A 25523-nucleotide genomic window follows, 5' to 3' on the forward strand; every position below is an offset into this window, starting at 1 on the left:
AGTTGACAGGACTGTAGCCACTGTACATGGTAGGGGTCAGCCGTCGTCGTGACGATGTTACGGTCGCATGAAGACCGGGCTCGGGATGGCCACGTGGCAATACAGGGAGGGAAGGCTATCGTGTTCGGCGTATGTGTCTGGCGCATCGTACATCATCTGCAGGAGCAGTTTGACCAGCAGAGTGCGCAACAGTGACTCAACGAACTGTGACAAATCGCTTACTTCAAGGACAGTTCTGAGCCAGACGCTCCGTACCGTGCATTCCACAGGCGCCAAACCACCACCATCTGAGACTTCGCTAGCGTCAAACGAGAGCTCGTTGGAGGGCAGGGTGCAGCTATCTTGCGTTTCCTGATTAAAGCTGGTTCTGCCTCGAGGCCAATGATGGGCTAGTGTTGGTTAGGATGAGGTCAGTTTGATGACCTGGAAACGACCTGTCTGTATGCTTGACTCACTGGACCTAAACCTGGAGTTAGGTCTGGAGCGCTATTTAGTATCACGGCAGGAGCATTCCTGCGGTTATTCCACGCACGCTGACAGCAAATTTGCACGTCAGTCCGATGATTCGAACTGTTGTCCTCCCATTCATGAACATCGTTCCAGGTTTTCTTTTTTTTTTTTTTCAAACAGAATAACGCTCTCCCACACACCACTATTGTAACCCTACATACTCTGCAGTATTTCGACAATTTGCCTCGGCCCGCTAGATCACCAGATCTGTCTTCACTCGAGCACATACTTACCATCGGACAACTCCAGCGTCATCCACAAGCAGCATTAATCGTCCCTGTATTGACCGGGCAAGTGAACGGTAATCTATCCCAGAAACTGACAGGCGGTACCTGTACGAAGCATGTACGTTTGCATGTTTGCATTCAACATTCTCGCTGTTACACTAGTTATTAATGCATCAGCATTTCACATTTGCTATGGCTTATTTCACGATTACATCAACCTGTGATCTTGCAGTATTAATCACTTAAGTTATTTAGACAAACGTATTCCGAAAATTTCATTGCTCTATTTTTTTAATATTACGATTATTTTTCCCTCGCTGTATTTACAAAATAAACATGAAAGACAAGCACAGTGTAGATCACCATTCTGTGCCACTGTTAATACTAGGCCATCTTTCTACGAACAAATAAAAATGTTACCCTATAGCAGGAGAAATAGTTGAGCAAAACCATGTTGGACTTAATTTTCTACTTACTGCTTCAAACGTTTCTACAATCGGGGCAAAGCTTTTTGTGCTTTATTTGGGCCGAATATTGAACTAATTTTCCTTTGGCATCTTCTTCAGTTAATTTTCTGGAAATGGTTTTCTAGTGCCGGCTCTATCTTGACACCATAGGCGAGTAATCTACCTTTGTTGGCCTCACTAAAGAATGATAATCTGATTATCGCTTCCTATAGTTTGTAGCCACAAACACTATTTCATACTATATGGTGTGCGTTCCTTATTTAAGAAATTTCGTCTTTGTTTTCAAATCTTGATAACCAACAAAATATTTCTTATGCCATTGTATGTAATTCTTTGACAGTAGCGGACATATTTTCATTCTGTAAGATAGTTTTGTTGGCATCCAATTTCTGCATTTTGTTAAAATGCCTCAATATCCATAGGTAAGAGATGTAGGTAAGTTTGTCACCAAGGAAAAATATACATGCATTCTAGATTCTAATGTCGACAGTATGAAGTGATAAAATTGCTTCTATTCAAAGAGGAACTACACTATGCGTAAACAATTCTTTCTCTTACAATGAATATGTCCAAACACTTCCAGTGCATTATTTACGTATATGCACTTACATACGCTTAGAAGAAACAAAAGCTAACTACATTTACCTTGTCACCTTTGCCTCACGTGTAATATTTGATTAAAGTTTTTACAATGTTGTGAAGGAACCTGTGAAAGCTTATGAAAACACTGATCTTCTCCGTATCATTTGGAATAGTCCACTGATAGAAACATTCTAACAAATGGACTTCCTGTGTTTGTGGTTTAAAAAGTCTTCAGTTTGAGTACTCGACACTAATAATAAAAATATTACTCTGCCATGCTGATTTTTCTGTAAATCTGCTATCCCAGTACCGTTTTCGTCTCTTTATCGTTGCTGACATCCTGAGGACACTGCTTACTCATTACGTTATTTAAATTTCTGTTCATAGATTCATCACAATGATTTTTCATGTACTATGCTTGTTCTGAAATTATCGCAGCGTTTACACTGCCAGTATCAAAAGAGACGGGTGTCAAGCTACATTAACAAATCTTTCAGTTGTAAATGACGTTTACTCCTCAGCGTTTATCAGGCGCTGAATGCAATTGACACACACCGGACTTTCGGCTATAAGAATGTAGTTTTGTTTTCTTCACATGTTTGAGACAGCGAATACTTAACTCAGCCGGAATGCTTCCTGTAGCTGCTGAGTGTACGGCTGTGTGTTTGTGCACCCGCGCGCCTGATTGGTCAGACGGATCGGGCTCTCTTCACAGCGTAGGGAGACTCGCGTCTCGCGTTAATGACATCACGTCTGCTATCACGGAATGCTGCTCCAATGGCCCTGTCGTCAAAAGGCCATTCAGTGTTCCTACACGCTTAGGCAGTGTAGGAGCAGCTACCAAAGATGATCACCGTTTAGAAGCCGTGTAGGAGCTACACATAGTGACGAATACGAACATCTGCATTTATCCACTGATACTCACACGTAACTGTCATTGTTACAGGGATGTCAACAAAACTGCGGAGCACAGTAAAGGTTCATGGAAATAGAAGGAAACGCTCGTGTGGAACTTTCACCGCTTTGGAACCGATGCAGTATTTACCGAAAATATTTAAGTCCCAGTAAAATTTCTTCTCGGTACTTACGTATTACGCGAATTTAAGCCAAAATTTAAATAATTTGACAGTGTTAGGTATAAAACAAAAGTTGAGCCCCAAGTTAATGTTGCCTCGAGGCATCGTCGCATCCTAATTAGCAGCATCTGTCGCTTCTGAAGAGTAGAATACTTTGTTTCATCAGTTGAAGTGGTCAGCCAGAACTGCAAAATTCATTCGTCTTAAACATCGATAGCACCTCTAGAGAAAACAAAGAACGACTGATTGTATTGTTGACTAACAGCAAAAGCAGTCTGCAAGAATTGCTGACTCGTTACTGTCGCAAAACAGAAGAGGAAAGTCATGACGCCTTAAACTTTCACCTCCAAGGGACGGCTTGTTTCCTGGAAGTAGGACTTGCATTGTTTCAGACGCTTATGCGGTGCGTCACTGAAGAACTGAACATCTACCGTAATTTAGTCTTTAATGAAACTTTACACCAACGGTCATGACCACAAAGTATCTAAAATTCACTTTCTTGACTAACTGCTTCTCAGACTAATTCTTTTTTATATACATATTAAGATACTTAAAGTACAAAAAAGTTTCGCATGTTGTCGCCATCCATTACAAAAATATTGAAATAACTACTCACTAGAGTACACAGATCTGGCAAGCCCAAGAAATGGTGCAATGGTTAAGACACTGAATTAAATTGTGATGGCTTTGCGGAATTAGAAACGCGCACTCCGAATAGAAATCTATTTTTAGTTTTCATTTTAGGCGAATGAAGGGATGATTTCTTAAATGGGTGCGTGCCGTTTCCAGCCCATTCTTCTACAACGGAGCTGATAAGTTTCCTGCGTCATACGCCGAAGAGACGTTAAATGAAAACCCTACTTGCTTCTTTTCTCTTGGCAGTTATGTCAGTTAGGTTCGTAGAACTGAGTAACAAAATGGTCTAATTCAACGAACCACTTAAATGCCTCTAACGACTAGTAACGTGAAATAAATTCCAGACAGCATAAACATGTTCTCCAGCGTTTTCGACGTTTCTTGCTTGACCGCTCCTGGTTTGGATCTATAGTTGTGAGTAGCACGTTGTCATATATATGCTCTAATCAAACTGAAGTATTACCGTATAAATACAACGTTCTGTAGCATGATACTGATCGAGATCTGTCGAAAAATAAACTAGGCTACCACGGCGAGCTGTCATGTTCGGCATTAAGTGTAACAGATGAAACCTTTTAACCCAGAATAAGGGTATGTTCTGCATATCGGAGGCTGATGGCATCTGGTTCGTAAACTGCTTTTTCTAGTTATCCCTACCTTCGTTTCTTTTCTCTTTCTTGCTCCGTAATCGTTCAGTAATTCCATTAGTCTTCTTCCAAGGCCTGGCGTCTCTCTTCAATTTACGTCATGTGCATCTATATCTGCATACATAATCCACAAGCCACCGTACGATGAGTGGTGGAGGGTACCCTGTAATACTAATACTACTGCTACTACAGTAGTAATTTCCTTTTATGTTCCGCTCGAAGCAAATAGGACAAGGGAGAAACGACTGGCTATATGCCTCCGCATGAGCCTTAATTATTCAAATCTTATCTTCGTGGTTCTTAAGCGAAATACATGGTGGTAGGAGTAGAATCGTTCCGCAGTCAGCTTCAAATATCTCTACTCCAAATTATGTTGATAGTATTCCTCTGAAAGTTCGTCGGCTTCGTTTCAGGTATTCTCATTTTACTTCCAGAAGCATCTGTTATACTTGCCTGTTATTCGAACCTACCAATAACAAATCTAACAGTCCAGTAAAGTGTTGAGCAGGAATTACCTTTTCATGATGCTGAATCTAGCTAATTTTCTTCAGAATTCCTCTGGAGATATTCTGTCGAATTTACTTTTCCATTTTCCCCCATGACCACAAGTCAGTATATTTATAATATACTTGCAAGGATCAAAATTAGATTAGATTTGGAATTTTACAAGCTTTCACGACGGTACCACTAATTTCTTTGGTGCTAATAGTACGTTTGGCATCGAGTGGACCAGTGAATCATAAATAGCAATTTTTTTAATATTTGAAAACCACGTTATTAGTTGGTTTGTGAACGTCTTTTTGTTTGCCACGAAGCGCCGCACCAGCTATAGAAATGCGTTGTCCCGACAGGTCACGAGCACTGTACTTTCCACCACGACCTGGAGCTGGACCACCGGCCGCCGACGCGCGAGGCGCTGCTGCCCGAGATGACGCGGGCCTACCGCCTGCTGCTGTCGTCCCTGGGCGAGAACCCGGACCGCCAGGGCCTGCTCAAGACGCCCGAGCGCGCCGCCAAGGCCATGCTCTTCTTCACCAAGGGCTACGACCAGTCGCTCGAAGGTACCGCCCCGTCCGCTTTTACTCATGGTCACACTACATGTTCTAACAGGTACTCTAAGAGGTGTGGCTACAGTTAAGCTGGAGGGAGCAACAGTTTCCATTATGACAGTGCTGTGCGGCAGATTCTCTCACAAGGGGACCCTCCATACTGTAAATCACGGATTTTGATGCACTTCAAATGTGTTGTAGAGGCACTTACCCTGAGTACCAGGCTATCCGGTTTTTTAGGGACAGGGCTTGGTTTAAAAAAAAATTGATTTTGAATTTCTTTGCGTGCTTTGTATACCCGTAACATTACATGCAACCCGAGATAGTCAGCGTAGCACAGTGGTTAAGATGCACGGCTACCGCGCTGGACGTACCGTGTTCGAATCCTGCTCCCATGTTTTTTTTATGTCTGCAAGACTGTAAGGAAATTTTGATCCTAACGTTCAAAAACGAGTAGACGAATTAACTGGGAAATATAGAAATGTAGTCGTGTCCAGCACGAAATGCGGGAAGTTCACAAAACTGTCATACGAAGAAAGTTTGCGTTCAGTAATTCTTCCGCACGTGGGTAAGAAACATTTTTTGTGCATTATCGATTCGTGGGGAGGGCAAACTGATTAAACTTCATACGATATTCACTGATGAAAGGAGGGTGAGCACCTGCACCCTAAAAGTGGTCCCACCAAAGTCCACTCCTTATTGCCAGCCCTGCAATGTTTATTTTTACCGACAGGTGAAAATTTTGACGAAAGTTGTTCAGAATGGTCCCGACGTGATGGAAGACAATATAGAGATCGCTTCTAGGGAAGATTCGACAAAATTACACTCTATGATCGTGCATCAATTCAGGGACCTAATTTTGAAAGCATGATTACATAGGCATTGTTCGCATCGAAATTAGCATTTGAAAGAGAAATCTTTTCGAATGCAAAAGAATTGTTTCCCGGTATCGCTCATGATGAAATCGTACACGTGCAAGACTGTTTCTTTCATAAAATGCGCGTGGCGCTGCGAAAATTTGTGCTTCGTTTGTTTCTATGATAAGTATCACCTACAATGTTGTTCTGGCACATTAAGCAATGTGGACGATGAAAAATAAGAATCTTTATAATCTTGCACACCTTACACCGTTTGTTGATATTATTTGAAATAAAATTGCAAACTGCGGTGGATTTTGAAAAAATACACGAGCAGGATTTGAACACGTTACCTCCAGCGCGGTAGCCGTGAACCTTTACCACTGCGCTACGCTGACTTCCTCCGAATACGCCTTATGTTACAGGTATACAAAGCACTCAATGAAATTAAAAATAGATTTTCTCAAAAACCAAGGCCCGTCGCTAAAAAACCGGATAGTCACTTACTCAGCGTAAGTGCCTCTGCAACATATTTGAAGCGCATCAAAATCTGTGATTTACAGGATGGAGGGTCCCCTTGTGAGACACATTGCCATGCAACCAGGTGGTTGTAATTACTGCTGCTACTCACGGACGCACAGTCTGGGTGGTCGTTATCGTATGACAGCGACACTTGGCATACATTCTAATCCGTGAATGCGGATCCGATTTAAGCTGCAAAAAAGAGTTCGTTTCGGCCACCAGGTGCAAATCTGGTGCTGCGAATATCAGACGTACAGAAATGTTTCCATATGTCATGGATTAGGAACAAGACGTGAGCAGAAAAGGTCAAACAAGTGAGAAAGGCATGATGTTGATTTTTATTACTAGCCGCTGCTCACTCGATTTGTTCACTGTGAGCACCGGAGACGTCGCCGAGATGCTGCATCCGTAAAATGACGTGATCACCAGTTGCTCGCAGCAGTTCTGGTGGAATCTGAGACATGTTCCTGTGTACTGGCCTTAAGATCAGGTAAAGACGTGACAAGTAATTGCGTTATCTTAGATATCTTCAGAGCCAAAAGACACGTGGATTCAGACAAAGTGATGTTGCAGGCTATGAATTTGGAAAAACTCTGGCGATAACACGTTCGTATACGGTTGCATTGAGCTAATCCTTCAATGGGCGAGCGATGTGAGGTGTTGTCCTATCTTGCATGAAAAGTTATTTCCACAAGCTTGACTAACATGCTAAAAAAAGGTCGTCTATATAACGTACAGACGTCACGGTACATCTGACAGGCCCTCTGGATGTATTTTATTCAAAGAAGGGACCGAGAGTAAAGATGCTTGTAAGTCCACCCCACACACACATACAGCGAGTGCAATGGGTCTTATGGTTAGTACACAGCAAACGGTTTAACAAGACCCCCAAGTCGGCAGTTCCGTGTGTTCCCGTAAGCAGGCAATGTAAAAAGTGCCTCCACTCCATAGAATGTCCGACTACGTCATAAACGTCGATCCGTGCCGGAAACCGAAGAGCAAATTCAAAACGTTTGCTGCGGATCGTGATGTTTCAGTTGTTCCACCGTCTGCAAGTTGCACGGGTGCCAGTGTAATATAAACCGCAAAACTTTCCGTACAATTGACCAGTTGTCGTGGCACTGCACTCAGGGCACGTGCTGTGAGATCAGTCGCAGATACATCGGGACTGCACGTGTTCCTCTTCCACGTACGACACAACCATTTAATCACATCGTGCCTCTCTTACGATCTGTCTTAAATAAAACGTTGAGAGTAGATTGTATTGAGACAATTTTTCGGTAGCAAAGTTAATAGATGCATTAAATTAAAAACTCTGCTAAAATGCCTCGTTTTTAATACTTGGAACAAGAATGCTTTGCGTTGCAGGTTATATATAGGCATTCGACCTCTGATTAATTCACATGTTCTGACAGTAAATATCCGTTCTCTAAGGCAATACCAGATTATTCACCTGGCCAAACAGTTTCAAACAAGTTCCATCTACACCTCGGAATTGAGTCATAAAATTTATTTCGTGAATTTTTTACGGGTGGCTTTATCAAAAATAGATTTAGAGGTCTTGGGATCTTAGCTGGCTGTCCTAGAAATAACGTATTAGTGATGGGTTAGATTTTCTGGCCTTAAGTTAATTCGCTCTTCTCCATAATGGTGTCATAATTATGACACCAGTAATTAGCGTTCATCCAAAATGTGGAGTCAATCATAATTTGCGATCGGTGTTATTTACATCTTGTAAATATCTAAGTTGGTTCATACATAGGATGTAATAAATAAAAACTCTGAGGCTCCTCGCCTATTGCAATCCTTTTCATTTGACGACTCTTCCGCAATTGGCGAGCTAATTTCGGTACTTACACTGAGGTGCCGAAAGTCATGGGATAGCAATTTGCACATGAACAAATGCAGGTAGTATCGCGTACAGAAGGTATAAAACGGCAGTGCATTGGTGGAGCTGTTGTTTGTAGTCGGATGAGTCACGTGAGAAGGTTTCAGATGTGCTTATAGCCGCACTATGGGGATAAACACATTTCGAACGAGGAATGGTAGTAGGAGCTAGACGCACGGAACATTCCATTTGGGAAATCGTTACGGAATTACAGTGTCGAAAATACCGAAAATACCAAATTCCAGGCATTAGTTGCCATAAAGGACAACGCAGTGGACGATAGTCTTCACTTTACGACAGACCAGCAGCGTTTGCGTAGAGTTGTCAGTGCTGACAGGCAAGAAACACCGCTTGAAATACCCGCAGAAATCAGTGTGCGGTGTGCGACGAACGTATCCTTTAGGACAGTGCGGCGCAATTTTGCGTTAATGTGCTACGGCAGCAGACCATAGAGCGAGTGCCTTTGCTAACAGCTCGGCATCTCCTGTAGCCTCTCCTTGGCTCGTGACCATATCTGTTGAACTCCAGACTACTGGAAAACATTAGCGTGGTCAGGTAAATCTGACTTCAGTTCGTAAGAGCTGATGGTAGCTTTAGAGTGTGACGCAGAGCCCAGGAAGCCATGGATCCAAGTTGTCAAAAACATTACCCCACACACCGTGTCTCTAACTTGCTAGAAACATTCCGTTGCAGACATTGCCAAAGCTCAGAGATGTTTTATCTGTGATGTAGGTTGCGTCCCAAATGTTTTCTCTGGCTGTGACGTCTCACTCCCTAGGTATCCCTCCGCAACCCCAGCGAAGCTAAAGTGGGAAGTAGCTAAAAGTAGCTCCATCCGTATCAGCTTAGGGACAGAGGTACATACGTTGTTAACTCTTTCGAACCGATTTTAAAAATAGAGTAGTTAAACAATGCATCTGACCGTGAGCTGTTTTTGGCAATCATAAGAGCAGAACACAGCAATACGGGTCTTCAGCTAGGTGGGCAGTGTAGTAGTAACTCTCAAGACTTCACTTCGAAAGTCTTTTACCTACTGACCGTTTAATTTTTGATGTTCACTTTCAATGTATTCTTACTGCGTAAAATGGCTGGTCCCGAATGTTGTTAGTGTCTAGGTTTTCCTAACAACTTTACAACTTTCACCAATAAACTATTGGATATAGAGATGGGGGGTACTACACAACTTTTAACATATGGTAGCCAGGAGAGTTTTCGACGGCGTCTAGAGTACGTGAAGTCTCAGCAGCTCATTTAGTCCAGTTTCCTTATAAAGAAATGGACTCGAATGAAATTAGAATTTCGTTTCCAGTCACAGATTCGCATTGATTAAATAATGACTAGTTGGCACGGCCCTATGATTCAGTTTCATTGAAGTCAAATTAATCTATCCAGCTGGTGGTGGCTCCATAAAGGTGTGGGCTGTATTTACATGGAATGCACTGGGTCCTCTAGTGCAACTGAACCGATCACTGACTGAAAATGGTTGTTCAGCTACCTAGAGACGCGCGTCCGGCCATCCTGATTTAGATTTTCCGTAATTTCCCTAAATCGCTTCAGGCAAATGCCGGGATGGTTCCTTTGAAAGGGCACGGCCGACTTCCTTCCCCATCCTTCCGTAATCGTATGAGATCGATAACCTCGCTGTTTGGTCTCTTCCCCCAAACAACCAACCTACCTAGAGACGATTTGCAGCCGTTCAAGGACTTCGTTTCCAAACGACGATAGAATTTTTATGAATGACAATGCGCCATGTCACCGGGTTAATAGATCTTTCTGGACAATTTGAGCGAATGATTTGGCCATCTAGGTGGCTCAACATGAGTCCCATCGAACATTTATGGGACATAATGGTCAGTTAGTGCACAAAATCCTGCACCGGCTATGTTTTTGCAATTATGGATAGCTACAGCATGGCTCGAATTCCTGCAGAGGACTTCGAACGACGTCTTGTGTCCTTGCCACGTAGAGTTGCTGCACTAAGTATGGCAAGTGGTCAGATATGATACTGAGTGGTATCCGAAGACTTTGTCATCTTGGTATACTTTACCTAGCAGCTTCCCTGTGTCTTAAGTGACAGGATATTTCTACCATAAAAAGGTCTGAGGTTCCGGGTTCGATACGCATGGATTAGTAGGTACCAACGCTAACCACTAGATAACGGAAGTAACAGTAACTTCTCGATGTAAAATTTTAAATAGAGCCGTGGTTTGGTGTGGTTTGATTCATAACTTAGCGTCTGCGGTACAGACCGACATCGGGATGAATGCCTATGAACTGTAACTAGCGCTGCGGTGGCGGACGTGCGGCGGGCAAGAGGCAGGAGACAGGAGACAGGCTGGAGGCTGAGAGGTGAGCGGCGAGCGCCGAGGCCTTGGCGTTCCTGTGTCCGGCCGCGGACAGCCACCGTGCGCTCCCAGTCCCACCTTATCTCGCACTCGACGGCCAATCTTGGCCAAGGCGACGCTGCCTCGGTTTGCACGTCCCTGCCGACGGGCGTTTCGTAAAGCAGTGGGCCGCACTTCTCTTTCCACTCTCGGCTATTTAGGCTACCTTATGGGAGTTTCGGGATGCTGTTATTTTTTACACTGATGGCTCTAAATCTGCTGATCACGTCCTCTGTTGGAACGGAAAATCATCTGCTGCCACCTACATGTGGGGTGTTTACTGCGGAATTGATGGCAATTTCCCAGGCCCTTACCTTTATTAAACAGTCGCAACACAACCGCGTTTTGTTATGTATGGACTCAGAGTGGCCTTCTGGCTATTGTCCGGTGTTTTTTCGCGCCATCCCTTGGTCTCCGACATCCGTGACCATCTCGCTGATGTTCTCCATGCTGCTTGTTCCATTGACTTCCTTTGGGTCCCTGGCCATGTGTGTATGCCGGGTAATGAGCTCGCTGATCGTTTGGCTGGGGGAGCAGTCACTCACCCTCGTTTTCTGTAACCCCTCCCGGGGCGGATTTACGGCTTCACATCAAATCCCACTTCGCACTGTCATGGACCAACTCGTGGGAGGCTACTCCCCTGTCTAATAAACTTAGTGCGATTAAGGTGACACCAGGCCCGTGGCGTTCTTCCTTTCGCCTCTCCCGAAAGGACTCGACCACACTGTGTCGTCTCCGCATTGGTCATACCAGGCTGACCCATGGTTTTCTTTTGCGTGATGAGCCACCCCAACTTCGTTGTTGTGGAGCCTTCCAGTCAGTAGCCCACTTTTGGTTGAATGCCCCCTTCTTTTGACTCTGCGTGCTAAGTACAGCCTCCCCCACACTTTACCTTTGACGTTGGCTGACTATTCCCGGATGGTCACTCTGGTTCTCGGTTTCCTCCGGGAAAGTGGTTTTTATTCTCAGTTTTAAGGTTTTTAATCTCTCTGGTGTTGGGGGCAGGGTGGTGGGTGTTGGTGTCTCCCACTGTATGTATTTGGAGATTCCCGACTCACCTCCCTGACAGAGATCCTCTTTTCTTCCCCTTTTACTCTGTTTTTACCCTTTTTTTAAGGATTGGTTAGTCTCCTTTTCCCATACGTACTTCTACATTCTAGCGGTTGCACCTTTTATGTTTCAGGTGCTCTTGCCCCCGCTGCTTCAGCATAGCGTTGGGTTCGTTCTCTTGCTGGCTTCCTTCATTTTGTTTTTACCATTGACAACATGACTGCCCTTTTACATTTTTAGCCTTTTCCCTTTTATTGTTCTGACTTTCCTGAGATGTCACACTAACGGAATGGACGACATTTGAAACAAGGGACTGATGACCTTGCTGCTTGGTCCCTTAAACCTCAAACAACCAACCAACCAATTTATGCTACCCTCTAGTTTCCTCATAAAGCTCACGTAGTCCTCCTTACTTCTGAAAATCTAACCAAATACCTTAGACTGACGCTGTGAGACATTCTGCGATTTTCACACTGAATCACTGCTTCTCTATCTTTGAGTCTACCCGAGAGGCGTGGTCCAACGATAAAGCCTCCGCCTGCCACGGCCTCGACATTCTTTTCCACTCTGAGAACTGCCTGTGGAAAAACCCTAGCTTCCGGGTCAGAATAGAATAGCGCTCCAGTTCATGTTAAGAGGTAGAAAATATTAATAGCAGCTGTCACTCCGCGTTACAAATTAGATCCGGAATGAAGTATTGTTGAGACCTAGCTACGGTCTTAACGCACTGCGAGGGGATTCCCCTTCCTCCAAAACTATCTAACTTCACGAATAAGTTTCTAAAGCCACAGTCTCCGCAGACAAACGATAGTACGTTTACAGAGTTGAACTCACATGCTTATTCCGATAAATACGATGTATAACCGCCTGCTGAAACGTTTGTACCGTAAATTGCGTGTTTTGAAGTGGAGTTTCGTTTCATTGTAACATCTGCAGTTGTCAAAAGTTTCCCTGTTAGTCAGCAGAAAACTTCAGTAGCATGTAAGGTGGTCTCAGGGATGTCAGGTATCCAAATTGACGTAGGAATGTCCAGATAAAAAGTGAAAAGGAAAAGCACATGCCATTATGGTTCAAGGCTTACTCATGGATAAACAATAGCAAAAATGATTATAATCGTGTAGTGTATTTTGCGCTCGGTCATGTTTGTCTGACGAAGTTGGAATTGATCATAAAACGTTAAAAATCCTAGCTTTCTATAAAAAGCTCGGCAATCCTGGCAGGTGTACTGCAAGAGGTCTTATCGGGCCAAAACGTGCCATGTATTAGCGTATTCGCAGTTGAGTAACTGTCTTGGGAGCGTGTCTATGTTGCCCTTTAATGATGCCTAAACTGGAACGTATTTCAGTTTGACCGCAGTGAGTTTGAATTGAAAGTACGTTTGATTGCGGGTTAACTAAGAACCGTAGGGACTCGACGCACGGTCAATACTGTCGGTCCATATTGCGGTATGTTGTAGGCCAAGTGATACTTGAACTGAAAAATACGATTTTCAAAGAAAAATGGCTCACTAATTTAGATAAGCAACGTAAGCCTGACGTTGTTTGAAAGCACTAAGTGGCTTTTAACCGAGTGAAGGATTGGACTCGATCCCCAGCATTACCTTGGATTACTTGTTGGGAAGGTTGGTTCGTAGTAAAAATGGTTCTGTTGAGGCTAAACGGCACTTTCTCCATGTTACAGATGATACGTTGCTGCAGAGATCTGCACAGCATTTGAAGTACTGAGTTTTTGTTTCCAAGTTCCCTTAATGGAAATGAGTGTGGTTTCTAGGGCATTACTCGCGTCAATGAACATACAAAGGCTCTAGTAACAAAATTGAAGGTAGCACGCGGCATATTACTATACAAAACTTCTAGATATATAGATGATTTTCGATACTTTGCAGGTCTGCTCTTACGAATAGATAATTTGAAGTTGAAAAATTTCTGTTCCATCTCGGATGTCATTTCCTGCGCATCACCGAATTTAAGGTTGAGGTGATGCACTCGCTATTGATACGGCGAGCTAGGTTAAAATGCAGCTCGCAAGTACCCGCTGCCTTCGCACAGCCGTGTCCGCCTGTGTGATTGAAAGTGTCGGTGTGAGCCGGCGGCTGTGTGCAGTAACCGCGGCTGTTGCAGCTACCTCGTTGCAAAGGTCGGCCCGCGGCCGCAGTAAAAGTCCCTAGGCGAGCCTTGGTGACCGCCAGCGCACGGCGGGTAGGCAACCCGCGGAACACCACCTGTCGACTAAGGTACGCCAAGCACCACCAACGAATTAACTCGGACGGGCTACTGTACTGCTCGTCTCGTGTTTTAGAACACAGTACGTTTTCCTCCTATTGAAGTGGAACTGTCAGAGCCACACGTTTACCGGGGAGTTTTAATCAACCACTCAGTACCGAATAACTCCCAAATTAGCAGCATTCAGGAAATAGAGTACGCGCTTCCCGAACGCGGAAACAATTACAGGGTGTAACAGAAATGTATGGCCAAACTTCCAGGAAATACCCCTTACGCACAGAGGGTTAAAACGTATATGGACATCAGCCCAATAACGCTTTATTTTCGTTGGAGATCATTTTCTACTTCCGCTCATAACCCACACAAGCAGAGCGTACCAGTATTACATGAAACGCTTTCTTACATGAAATGTTCAAAAAACCATATGTTACGATTTGTTAGACTCTATAGTAAGTTGTAGTTCTTAGGTTTACCGCCAGTGAATGTTGTTCCAGTCGAACGAAGGTAATGTTCATATGTGACCCCCCACTGATTGTGTTACACACGACTAACTTCAGTGCTCTAATAGCATTAATGGCGTAGCATCAACTCTGTAGTGTCCATCACGGATTTGGTTTCGGTACAGTACAGTACAGTACAGTGCAGTGGGAGTGAACTCAAATGTGGAGTTGGAAGATGCCAATTTGCTGTACGGATTTTCGGGACGGTAATGGCTATGGAGCTCAACGTTTGTATCTGGAGAAAGATGCAGAACGACATTACCCCAACAGGAGGACTTCTGAAGCAACTGATTCGTCATCTTAGGAAGCACAGGACGTTAGAGCAGACTACTTGTGACAGGGACAGGGGAGGGTAGGGCTAAAAGGATAAAGATACCCCTTGGAGGAGCAACATCTCCGCGCAGTTGACAACAGTGTCAGCGTAAGTAAGCATGTGCAGGCTTTATCAGCAGCATTCCGACGGCGATACATCAGCGCATCAGCGATTCAACACGACGGCGAGTTGATGCATGTATCTCTTTTAACTGAGGGCATTTTGCACATTTAATTTAGGACAGTTTCTTATTGTGCTGTTAGTACTTTCCCTGTTTTTCCCATGATTGTATTGAAGAGTAATACGGACTGAGCTCTAACATGAAAATAAAGCGTTTCCGGAGCCATGTCCATACAACACGTTGCCTTCCTCTGTATGTACAAAATGTTTGAAATGGTCATACATTTCTGTTGAAACCTGTAAAAGACTGGCTACAACGTTTGAGGACAGTGTCCTGAGAGATATTTATGCTTCAAGAAATTCTTTAAAATTCATATTCATTAAGATCGACACAGGGCGCAGAAAAACTGATAACGTCAGAGCAGTATATGGGACGTCGAATTGAGCAAAATCTTAAAGGAATACGCCATAAACTCAAGATTATGGAGCTCTAGTCACAAAACACATCCTATGAGCTACGAGAGCGCGAAAGATTATCTAGTAAGCGAACGTTTTTAGTGTTTGTAGCTATGCGGTTTACTGAAACTGTTACCATAACAAAGTAATAGTAGTACGGTACTTTCGGTGTAGTTGCTTTATTAGTGAAGCTCTGCCCAGTAAACATCACAAATTCGTGTCTGTCCTAATCGGCTATGGACAGGAATTTAAAGCTGCCTAGCTTCGATTAGACGTCTGAAACAAGTATCTTCACTTAGTGACTTAGCTCTTGAGAGTGTAGTGCGCGCAAAATGCCGTGCCCGCTAGACGCTGTCTGTTTGGGAAGTGAGGGGAGACCGTCAGTGGTAGGGAGGGGATCGCTCACAGTGCTGGAGGGGAAACCCCATTCTCAACTCAAGCCGACGTCCACTTTTGTAGGTGTTAAGGAAGGCCACTTGCATGGTGACCATTCAGAAATGTGTTGTTACCTCTGCTTCCGTTAGTACCTAAAAAGAATTCCGCTAAAAATGCGATTTATTTTTGCCTGGTCTGGCCTGGCCTGGCCTGGCGAATTTTGATTAAACCTACACATTTCTTTGGTTGCCATGTCAAAATTTCTTTTGTCAAAACACGAGTCTACACTGTCACACCTAAATAACATGTTGTGCAGATACAACTGGGAGAGAATTCTGAAACAATGGTTAATTACGTTTATTAACTGAGGAAAAGTAGTCAGTAGCTTATGAAAAAGCACATCCTCGGTAAAAAAAGTCATTCATATATGTTGTCTCAGAACCAATAGCATTTTTCGTTTCACCAGCTATCGATGATCTTTAAGCTACATTCTTTCACCGAAAAACTCTGCAGTTATTGGACTAACACGGTAGGTAATGCTCTACATATTAACGATATGTTAAAATACTCTCCTCTTTGCGTGCTATCATTTGCTAAAATCTCATTTCGATATCTGAAACCCTTTATTAAATATGAGAAATCTTGTTGATATTTACCGCTGGCTTTATCGCTGGCGGGGCGCGATCGCAAATTAGTGTGCTACATCAGATTAACTTTCTCGAGACTGATGACAGATACCTCTACTCAAGTCTAAAAAAAGAAAAAAGTTAATTTCATACGCAACAAAATATTATGCAGTACACACCAAATGCAAAAGCATAGCGACCTCTATTTTTTTATCCAACACTTTCTCTAAAATAGTTTGAGAAAGATTACAAGGTGCGCGCCTCGATTCTGACATCGCTGACAAGACGGAAGACACCCACAGGCCTCCCCTTTCCAACAAACGAATGAACTCGCCCGGCGCTTTGGACGAAAACTGGTCGCTGTATATCTGTCACCGTATCCTGCACCACCTATAACAGCTAATGCTTGGGACAAGTTTAAATCAACGCACTTCATCACTGGCTGTCGTTTTATACCCGTAGCTGCAAAACGTTGCTTTTCCAGTCCATGGTTAATTGGAATATTTTGCGTGCTTCGGCAACCCTTCTCTGATCTTATTACCAGCTTGTTTTCCGCTACACTCCATAAAAGACATAAAATAACTTCGCAGCTGTTCATGGATGGAATAGTTACGTACAGGGACATCACGTCATTAGAAAATTTGTACGAAATGTAAAACACGAAAATCAATGTTTGATGCAAATACTGGTACGTGGCCTCTCGACATCATCTAATTTAAGGAGAGTAAATATGAAGTGTTCATAAAATTTGACGCCACGGTTGGCAGTCAGTCACTGTAACTTGGCACAATCGTCACGTACGCAGGATTAACTGTCTGATTTAAGATGAACTGACCACGTAAATAACTCATTGATGCAGATATGATAGTGAGTTTCGCCTATGAAAGTAATAAAAATTGAATTCAATGACCAATATGAAGGGCGTATTAACTGAAAAAGTGGAGTTCGAATAGAAGCTGCACGAATCTTCGCTGTTTTGTTTAGTCTGCGGCACCGTTACTTCGCGGAGAACTACGGCTTCTCATGTTCCAACAAGATGCAGAAAGACACAATTTTTTTTTTCTTCCAGTGATAGCGGTAAACATTTTCCCGTAGTTTTCTTGAATCGCTTCTCGTACAAGACGTGGTGGATCTCCTTAAAAGTACGTAGTCGATTTAATTCCCACCTTTGCCTTAATGGAACTAGAGACATGGTTCCAAATAGATATTTGTCGAAGGGATGTAAAAGCCTAATCTTTCTTCCTTAGAAATTGGGTCTTAAGCAAAGAGACGAATCGCCTTCCTATGCTCTGCTCCATCCGGAAACGACAAGAATGTCAGAAATTGAATGAAGTACATCATGTGTCTTGCAATACACCCCACCGGATTTATGAATAAAGGGTGATATTATTTAAAAATTCGGGGTAAATGGCAGCAACAAGATTGAAGGAACAGCAGCAACGATGATGAAAATGGGAACGGCTCCCTCTACGACGGTATTAAATCGATCCTCTTTTTTCTTTTTTATCTTTTTCTTTTTCTTTTTCTTTCTCTTTTTCCTTTTTTCCTTCTTTCCTTTTTTTTCCTTCTTTCCTTTCCTTTTTTCCTTTTTCTTTTCTTTTTTTCTTTTTTTTTTTCTTTTTTCTTTTTTCTTTTTTCTTTTTCTCTTTTTTCTTTTTCTCTTTTTTCTTTTTCTCTTTTTTCTTTTTCTCTTTTTTCTTTTTTGTTCCCCCTTCCTATACAAAGAAAGCGAATAACTCAGCCAGCATAGTAGCTTGAAACACTAAAGCAAATATTTTTGGATTTTCTTTGTTATTGTATATTCCAAGGCGAGCTGCATGTGGCCGGGCGCCTCAGTTTACTTTCACTGACACGGACGACGCAGTGATTTCAATATTAGACTTCTATTTTCTAAAAGCAAATCTTAAAATTACTTACAGATATGACGATTTTTGAAACGTCTTGGGGGAATTAAACTTGCACGCGAAAGGCAAGGTCCAGAGTTCGAGTCGCGGTCCGGCGCACAGTTTTAATCTGCCAGGAAGCTTCATATCAGCCCTAACTCCGCTGTAGAGTGAAAATCTCATTCTGGATTCAGATTATTGTTTTCCGTGAAGAAAATACCACTTCAGGTGAACAGAAATTTCTTAAATAAAACAGCACATTTCCTCTCCTGTCCGCGTCTCGTGAACGAGTGTCTCGTTTCTAACTATCTAGATGATCCCAGCGTCACATTCTTCAATCCTTTTCTACGCCATCAATGTTGGTACCTGCTTCGCCGTTTCCAGCTTTCAGTATGGTGCTTCTGGGTAGATGGTAGGTCTTGGCATAGTTACAAAACCTCGCTGTACCAGAACTGCGTCACCAAGTGGATACCTCCAAGAAGTGTGATTACGCCTTTAGCGCAGGACTCTTACATCTAATTTCGTACTCCTCAACGTCATAGTACCGTGTATGGAGGAGGAAGCATAGTGTTAAAGTATGAAGAGTCCGTACCCCTTCTCTCACTATTGAACGGCTAATTACTCCTATCCACTAGCACAGCGTGATTGGTCTCGACTCATTTATCAAATATGACAGTAAAAATTTCTTAACTGCTCCAGCTTAAAAGTGTAAACAAGCTACTCCATCTTTACCCCGTATAGGACCTAGACAGGAGTCGTACCAATCGTATTTAACCGCTAGATTGTGCATACATTTTTTGAACTTATTCAGACTTCAGATTAGGTAAGATCTGAAGCCTAAATGATGGTTAGCGATAAACTGTCACCTGCTTCCAGGTTACTTTTTTTCTAAGATACCAATTATTGGCGCAAGGAATTAATAGCAATGCTATTACAAGGTAACGATGAACTCTGAAAGCGAAGTAGCTTCTCTGTACCTAAAATTTCTGTAATCTTTGTTTGCTCGAGTTATTCTGTAGTAACATGTTTTGTGTGTGGACGACATATTAGGACTGAGTTGACGCTGTGAGCCAGCTCTGATACGAAGGTAGGGCAACTGCAACAATGAAGAACAATATCTAGACAGAGTTTTCGTTCTGCAGCGAAATGTGCGCTGATACGAAAATTCTTCATGAAGTACTGGCAGAAGTAAAGCTGTGACGATGGAGCGTGAGCAGTGCTTGGGTAGCGCATTTACCAGTCACAGGTGAATGTCGCAGGTTCGAGTCCCGGTCAGGCCCAGAGTTTTGTCAGGATATTTCAAGTAACGAGATGATTTAAAATGTCGTAGACAGTGAAAAATGTGGCGGACACAAAGACTGCTGACGTGTTTCCAAGACAAACGAGCCTGGTAGCCTTCTAAATTTCAAATGACCAGTCGCTGCCCTTGAAATGCGTCTGTTTCCCCCGTAGCCTATCCTTTATTAAATGTGGCCTGTCTTGCACGTGGGTGGCACTGCAGTTTGTCATCATAATTGGTCATTATAAGAAGGCGCGTTAAAATTTCAATTGCAGTCATCAATTTCCTAACATGTTTATTAAGTACAGCAATCCTTCTTTTCAGAAACTCTGATTAAAAATGATATAAATGGCGCATTAACTATTAAAGGCAACGTCAAGGAGGACGTAAGGAACGATGCTGTTAATGGTAAATGTTTCTACTTAGTTATGATGGCTATTAATGTTAAAAGATTACTTTCCAGGAAAAATGGTTAATTATCTGAGGTCTACGTACTATAGAGGCACGGTACTTCAGCGTACTTACTAAAGCCGATTCGGCAGTGTGTGCTGCATCTATGCTCCCAAAATACCCGGTTCCATAGGCGTCAGTCGGATTACGGAGAGTGTCTTCTGGTATTCCCACTGCAATAAATACATCTCGCGATACCAAAATTGCAATCGCGAAGGTTGTACACAACACAGCGCTTCTGCACAACTGAACAAATGACGCCATCTAGATTCTGTATATAAGGAAAGATTCCGCAGCCAGTTGAATATCGTTTGTTGGTAAGGAGATAGTGTTTCGCTTCGTATAAGGAGAAACTTCTACCAGAATGTGTCATAATTGGACAGCGGAATGACAGTGGCCTCTCAAGACAGCTGTTCATTGTTCAATATTGCTGCTCGCCTTGTCTGGGATATCAGACTGTCATGCGAATATGGAATCTTTGTGTTGAGAGAGTTACACTCGACGACATGCAGTTTATTAATGACCACCACACGACTAGCACGCGACAGCGCATACATGGTTCGCTCTGCAGCGTAGGGTCGTTCAGGCACGGCACGCACCATGAGTCAGGAAATCGGCACATTCCCCGTTAGACAAGCGTCTACACGGACAGTGCTAAGATTTCCGGAACACCGGTTCTACATACATCGTCACAATGGGCGTACCAGTGTGTAGTGGTTTCGAGGATGAGTGATGTTAGTTTGCAGTCATCATTGTCATACTGTTCCAGCAACTGATATGGTCTGCCGTGCCACATCAGCGGTGGACAGAAACATGGGAACACGAAAAACCCAACACGTATTCATGCCTACTAGCATGTAGGAAAATGATTGACATTCAAAACAGCTTCAAGTCGTCTCGAAGGATGAATAACAGTACCCGTACGATTTCCAAGGGAATCTTATACCACCGTTCCTACAAAATAGTGGCGATTTCAGGTAACAATGATGGAGATGGGTAGCCATCGCTCACCCCTCTCTCCAAGGTAGGCCACAAAGGCTCAGTAGTTTTGACATCTGGTGACTGGTAGCCAGGAGAAATGACACTACATTCTCGTGTTCACAAAACCAGCTCTGAATTATATGAACTGTGAGAACAGGGGTTGTCATCTCGAACACAGCATCACCACTGGGAAAAAACATTGTACCATGGGATGTACCTCCACAGACAAAATTTTCACATAACTTTTGGCAGTAAAGCGACCGTGAAGAGTAACCATGGGGTCCATGGTATACTTTAACTCTAGTAGAAGATGGAAACAAAGTGAAACAAAAATCGTCTGACCACATGGGATTGTGCCATTGCCCCACAGAACATATTTTATGGCTTCAGCACCACGTTTCCTGGTTAAGGGCATTTGCATCACTGATTAGTCCGTTTGGAATTCCATTTCGACCTGCAGTTCCCTGCTTATGGAGCTCCCTTCGTGTTTTTGGTGCTGACAAAGTTACGCGAGTGATTCATTCAGTTCTACAATGACTTTTGTTGCTGTCGTTGTCCTAATTCTCGTCTTGGTCGTCTTCAATGACCGTCTGTCATGTTCATTGAACACACTCTTTCGTCCGCATTGTGACTTGGTGGATGATCATTTTTCGTTTCCCTATTTGCTGTATAAACCTTTCATGCGGTCTCTCTTGAAAAACTAAACACTTAGACTACCTTGGCTTCTGGAGCACCCACCGTACGAGTACGAATCTGATTAGCAGGTGATAAATTTCTGACCGTTAGGGTCAGTACGTTTTCCCTACCTTCCGTATATGCGTGACGTCCTTCAACAAGATAACGCAAGACCGAATGTTGCCCGTGCTGCTGTGGCTACCTCCATCCGATGATTGTCTGTTACCATACCCGCACGCTATCCTAATATCTTTACCACTGACAATATCTTGAGCTGCCGAGACACTTCGTCACAATTACGCAGTCACGAAATCTGATCAACTATGGCATCGTTGAAGAAACTTCGAATTAGTTATCCGTATGTCATCAAAGAACGGTTTGACTATATCCACCTGAATTGGAAAAACTGTTATGCACCCTGCAGCACACCAAATCATCTACAAATTGAACCATAAATTCTTATTACTCTCCATACAAACGAAAAGTACAATTTCGTTATTTGTTATTCTTCCTTCTGTTACAAATGTAATGACCAGCCTAGTACTTCGGTTGGCTATTATCACTCTAGAACGGTTTGGTAAGTATGTGTGTTTTATTCCAAGAACATTCTGCCATAGCAACGTTGGTGGAATTTGGTGCTGATTTTTCCATATTCACACAGCCCCACCAATTACGTAATGTCATTGTCATGTTGCTCAATTACGGTGCATGACTATTGGCTCTACATTTGTCGTAGTTACCTCGTTGAACATTATAGGACATTCAACAGCAGCGTGCACTGTCCATACTGGCACTAATGAGATTGTGCCCGGCGTCAGTGGCCTATATCTGTTGTTGACAACCGCTCTGAACATAGCATAACACAAAAATTGGAGAAATCCCGCATAACATGGCGAACTGATGCGAAAGAAGGCAAAATGGAGTATCTCGTAGTTTCATTAACAATGAATATAAGCCAGGGAAAACATTATGGAACCTACTGGCCATTAGCAGTCCGGAGTAGTTGTTTCCTCTGTGAATTACGCCACTGCCTTTGTTCAGACTATTATACCGATTTATCTCATCGAGAAAACAGATTATGCTACATAGTACCATAATGCGCGAACAGCAGTCCATGTGATTAGTGTGTCCATTCGGTAAAGCCTCTTAATATGTGGGTTGACACACACTGCTCCATTTCTGCTACTAGAAACGCGTGCGCTTTACATTTTTCGGAAACAGAAATGTAAGTCTCTTAAAAACAGTTCAGCTTTCTGTATCTTCTGTTGCTTTCAAAAACTGCCCAGAGCAGCTCAGAGTCGATTTCTTTTCCGTCTACAACTACTGCTCCATTTTCCTCCACTGAAAAGTACTGTCTGAATCCCCGTGTACTGAACACAATCCTCAGTTACTAGTGAATCGGCGCAAGAAAAACTTACTTTGCGTTTTCTGTCACCACGTACATACCATTCGATAGAGAGTATTATCTGATTTTTTAAATCATTTATCCCAAATTCACTTAGTTCTCGTTTCACTGGACATACTTAAATTCTCATTGATACACTGTTTGTACTGTCGATGTTTTCTTCTCATTTCGTGATACTTCGCAGTCGATGAATCATTTTCTTTAGTCGTTCTGAGGCAATCTCCCTTTTTGACCAACTCTGATACGCAGTTTCCTTATATGTCCATCATACCTAAATAAGATGATTTTACGGAAATAGCAATTTGAAATGTTCACACTAAGAGTCCACTGAACGGCATGCACTCTTTTTCTTTCCTTTTTTTTAACTTGCAACACTGAATTCCATTTATGTATGTCCTCTGAAGCACTACGGAAAACGGAATAATCATTACACTTCTTAACGTGACAACGTTTAAACCTCTTGAACGACAATGACTACAGATAAGGGTTCTTAGGACTGATTTACGCGAATTTTTATTATTGTTGGCTCGTACCCACCCACCCACCTGCCTGCTATGACATTGACGGAACCTGTAAGAGGAAAAGTGAACTGCGGAAGAACTGGTTCCCCAGCTGATGGCTTGGCGACGAGCTTTCCTCTCTCTCCTATTGGTAGGGCAGGCAGAGCCTCTCGGTTACTAAGTCAGACTTTCCCTGTAGTCGCGACCGTTCCACACAGACAGACACAGTCATTAAGGTATTTCCTCTGTTGCAAGTACGTACTCATGCTGTTGCTACACAGGCTTTTTTGATACAGTCGCTTCAGTTTCCCATGTAATTACCAAGCATGTTAATTTTATTTAGGTAAGATAAATTACATAGCACTATGAGAGCTTTGACTGTGAAACCTAATTAATAGAGAGAACCGTTTAATCCGTTGACCCCACGTAGTTACCGATACACGCACAAAGTCTGTCCTGACAATACCATCATAATTCCGTGCAGGTAGACTTAGCCTCTGACTGACAACGCAGAATGAAAGAACTTACCTCGCTCAAGGCGCTTCTGTTCGGCTTTGATCTCCTCTCTTTGCTGCTGGCCATACTAGAAGAGCCTTTCGGACAGAGGATTCTACTAACCAGTAATTAATCGAAAATTGAGTCAAGAGTAATATACCATACTTGAGCAGAAAGGTCTGTGTCTGTCTCCCCCCCCCCCCCCCTCCCTATCTCTCCAACGCACGCACGAAACTAGTGGAACGAAATGTAGCTCGCATACGCGATATTAGCAAAAGCCGTCTCTGCACGAGGTTCCGCTCTGTTCATAATGCATACATGACGCCAAGTACACATTAACGGAAATGAGTTAATAATCAGACATGGCGCGCTAATTAAAGCGCTTGGGTCTATGCTGAACAAAGTCTTGATAAAACGTCACTCAACTTCGAAATATTAGCAGATACCATGGAGATTTTCGTTAAGAAAAAAGATGACACTATTTTTCCAGTCAAAAGATGATGCAAAGAAACTGGTTTCACATTCAAAGCAAGATGGATCAATCAGAGATGTCAACAAAACCGTCGCAAGTATGTTATAACGAAAGCGGACAGTATCTTCAGTTGTCTGTCTGTAGCATCTAATGGTCTTCAGTCGACCGAAACATACAGAGGGACAGGGCTGGCTAAATAATTTATTTCGAACGTATTCATTCACGTCTTACTGTCTTAGTCAACACAGTTTAGTTCCAAAGCATTGCAAATGAACAGTTGGCTTGAATTGTCAGCTGGAAATATTGCAGTTTCTAAAAACTATCCATTAAATTTTGTGAGAAGACGAAGTGTCTTAGCAACATTGTTAGTTTAATAAAACGGGCTTGCTGTATATCAGGGCTTAACAGCTCGTTGATTTTCAGCGTGAACACTCGCACTTTCTCACGCTCATAACCGCGAGCAAGCACTTGCGGAGTGGCGGTTAGTCAGGGCAACGAGCGCACAACACCTGGAGAAGGGCAGTCATGAAATCGGGGAGGTTTAGATTTGACAGCAGTGCCATCTAATAAGCAATGGCAAATCTGCATTGTGTGACATTGACAGTCTCCGCGCTTCAGTCCGAAGTGCGATAATTCTTACCGTTTAACACAAAAAATGAGCACGCAAAATATTTAATGTATTGTAATACACGTTCAGGAACTCCAATTTACAAAGGCACTACATCTGTTACCGCGTCAAAGAATACGGATACGGAAAGTGTGAAGGACCTGAACTTCCAGGGAGATTTCAAAACGTACAAGGAATTTCTCTGAAGAAGATGGAGAAAAATAGAATGCCGTTTGAGTGAGCTACAAATTGCACTGCGTTTACCAAAG

General features: G+C 43.0%; 1 protein-coding gene across 2 annotated transcripts in view; it reads left to right on the forward strand.

Annotated features, from left to right (window-relative positions):
- The window catches only part of LOC126266959 (GTP cyclohydrolase 1), a 463436-nt gene that overhangs the window by 400384 nt on the left and 37529 nt on the right, over positions 1-25523 (forward strand). For both annotated transcript variants that reach the window (XM_049971679.1, XM_049971680.1), the window contains exon 2: positions 4997-5206. In XM_049971679.1, coding sequence (XP_049827636.1) covers positions 4997-5206 — 210 coding nt within the window. The remainder of the gene's footprint in view (positions 1-4996; positions 5207-25523) is intronic.

This window comes from Schistocerca gregaria, chromosome 4, assembly GCF_023897955.1.
Source record: "Schistocerca gregaria isolate iqSchGreg1 chromosome 4, iqSchGreg1.2, whole genome shotgun sequence".
Classification (NCBI taxonomy): Eukaryota; Metazoa; Arthropoda; class Insecta; order Orthoptera; family Acrididae; genus Schistocerca; species Schistocerca gregaria.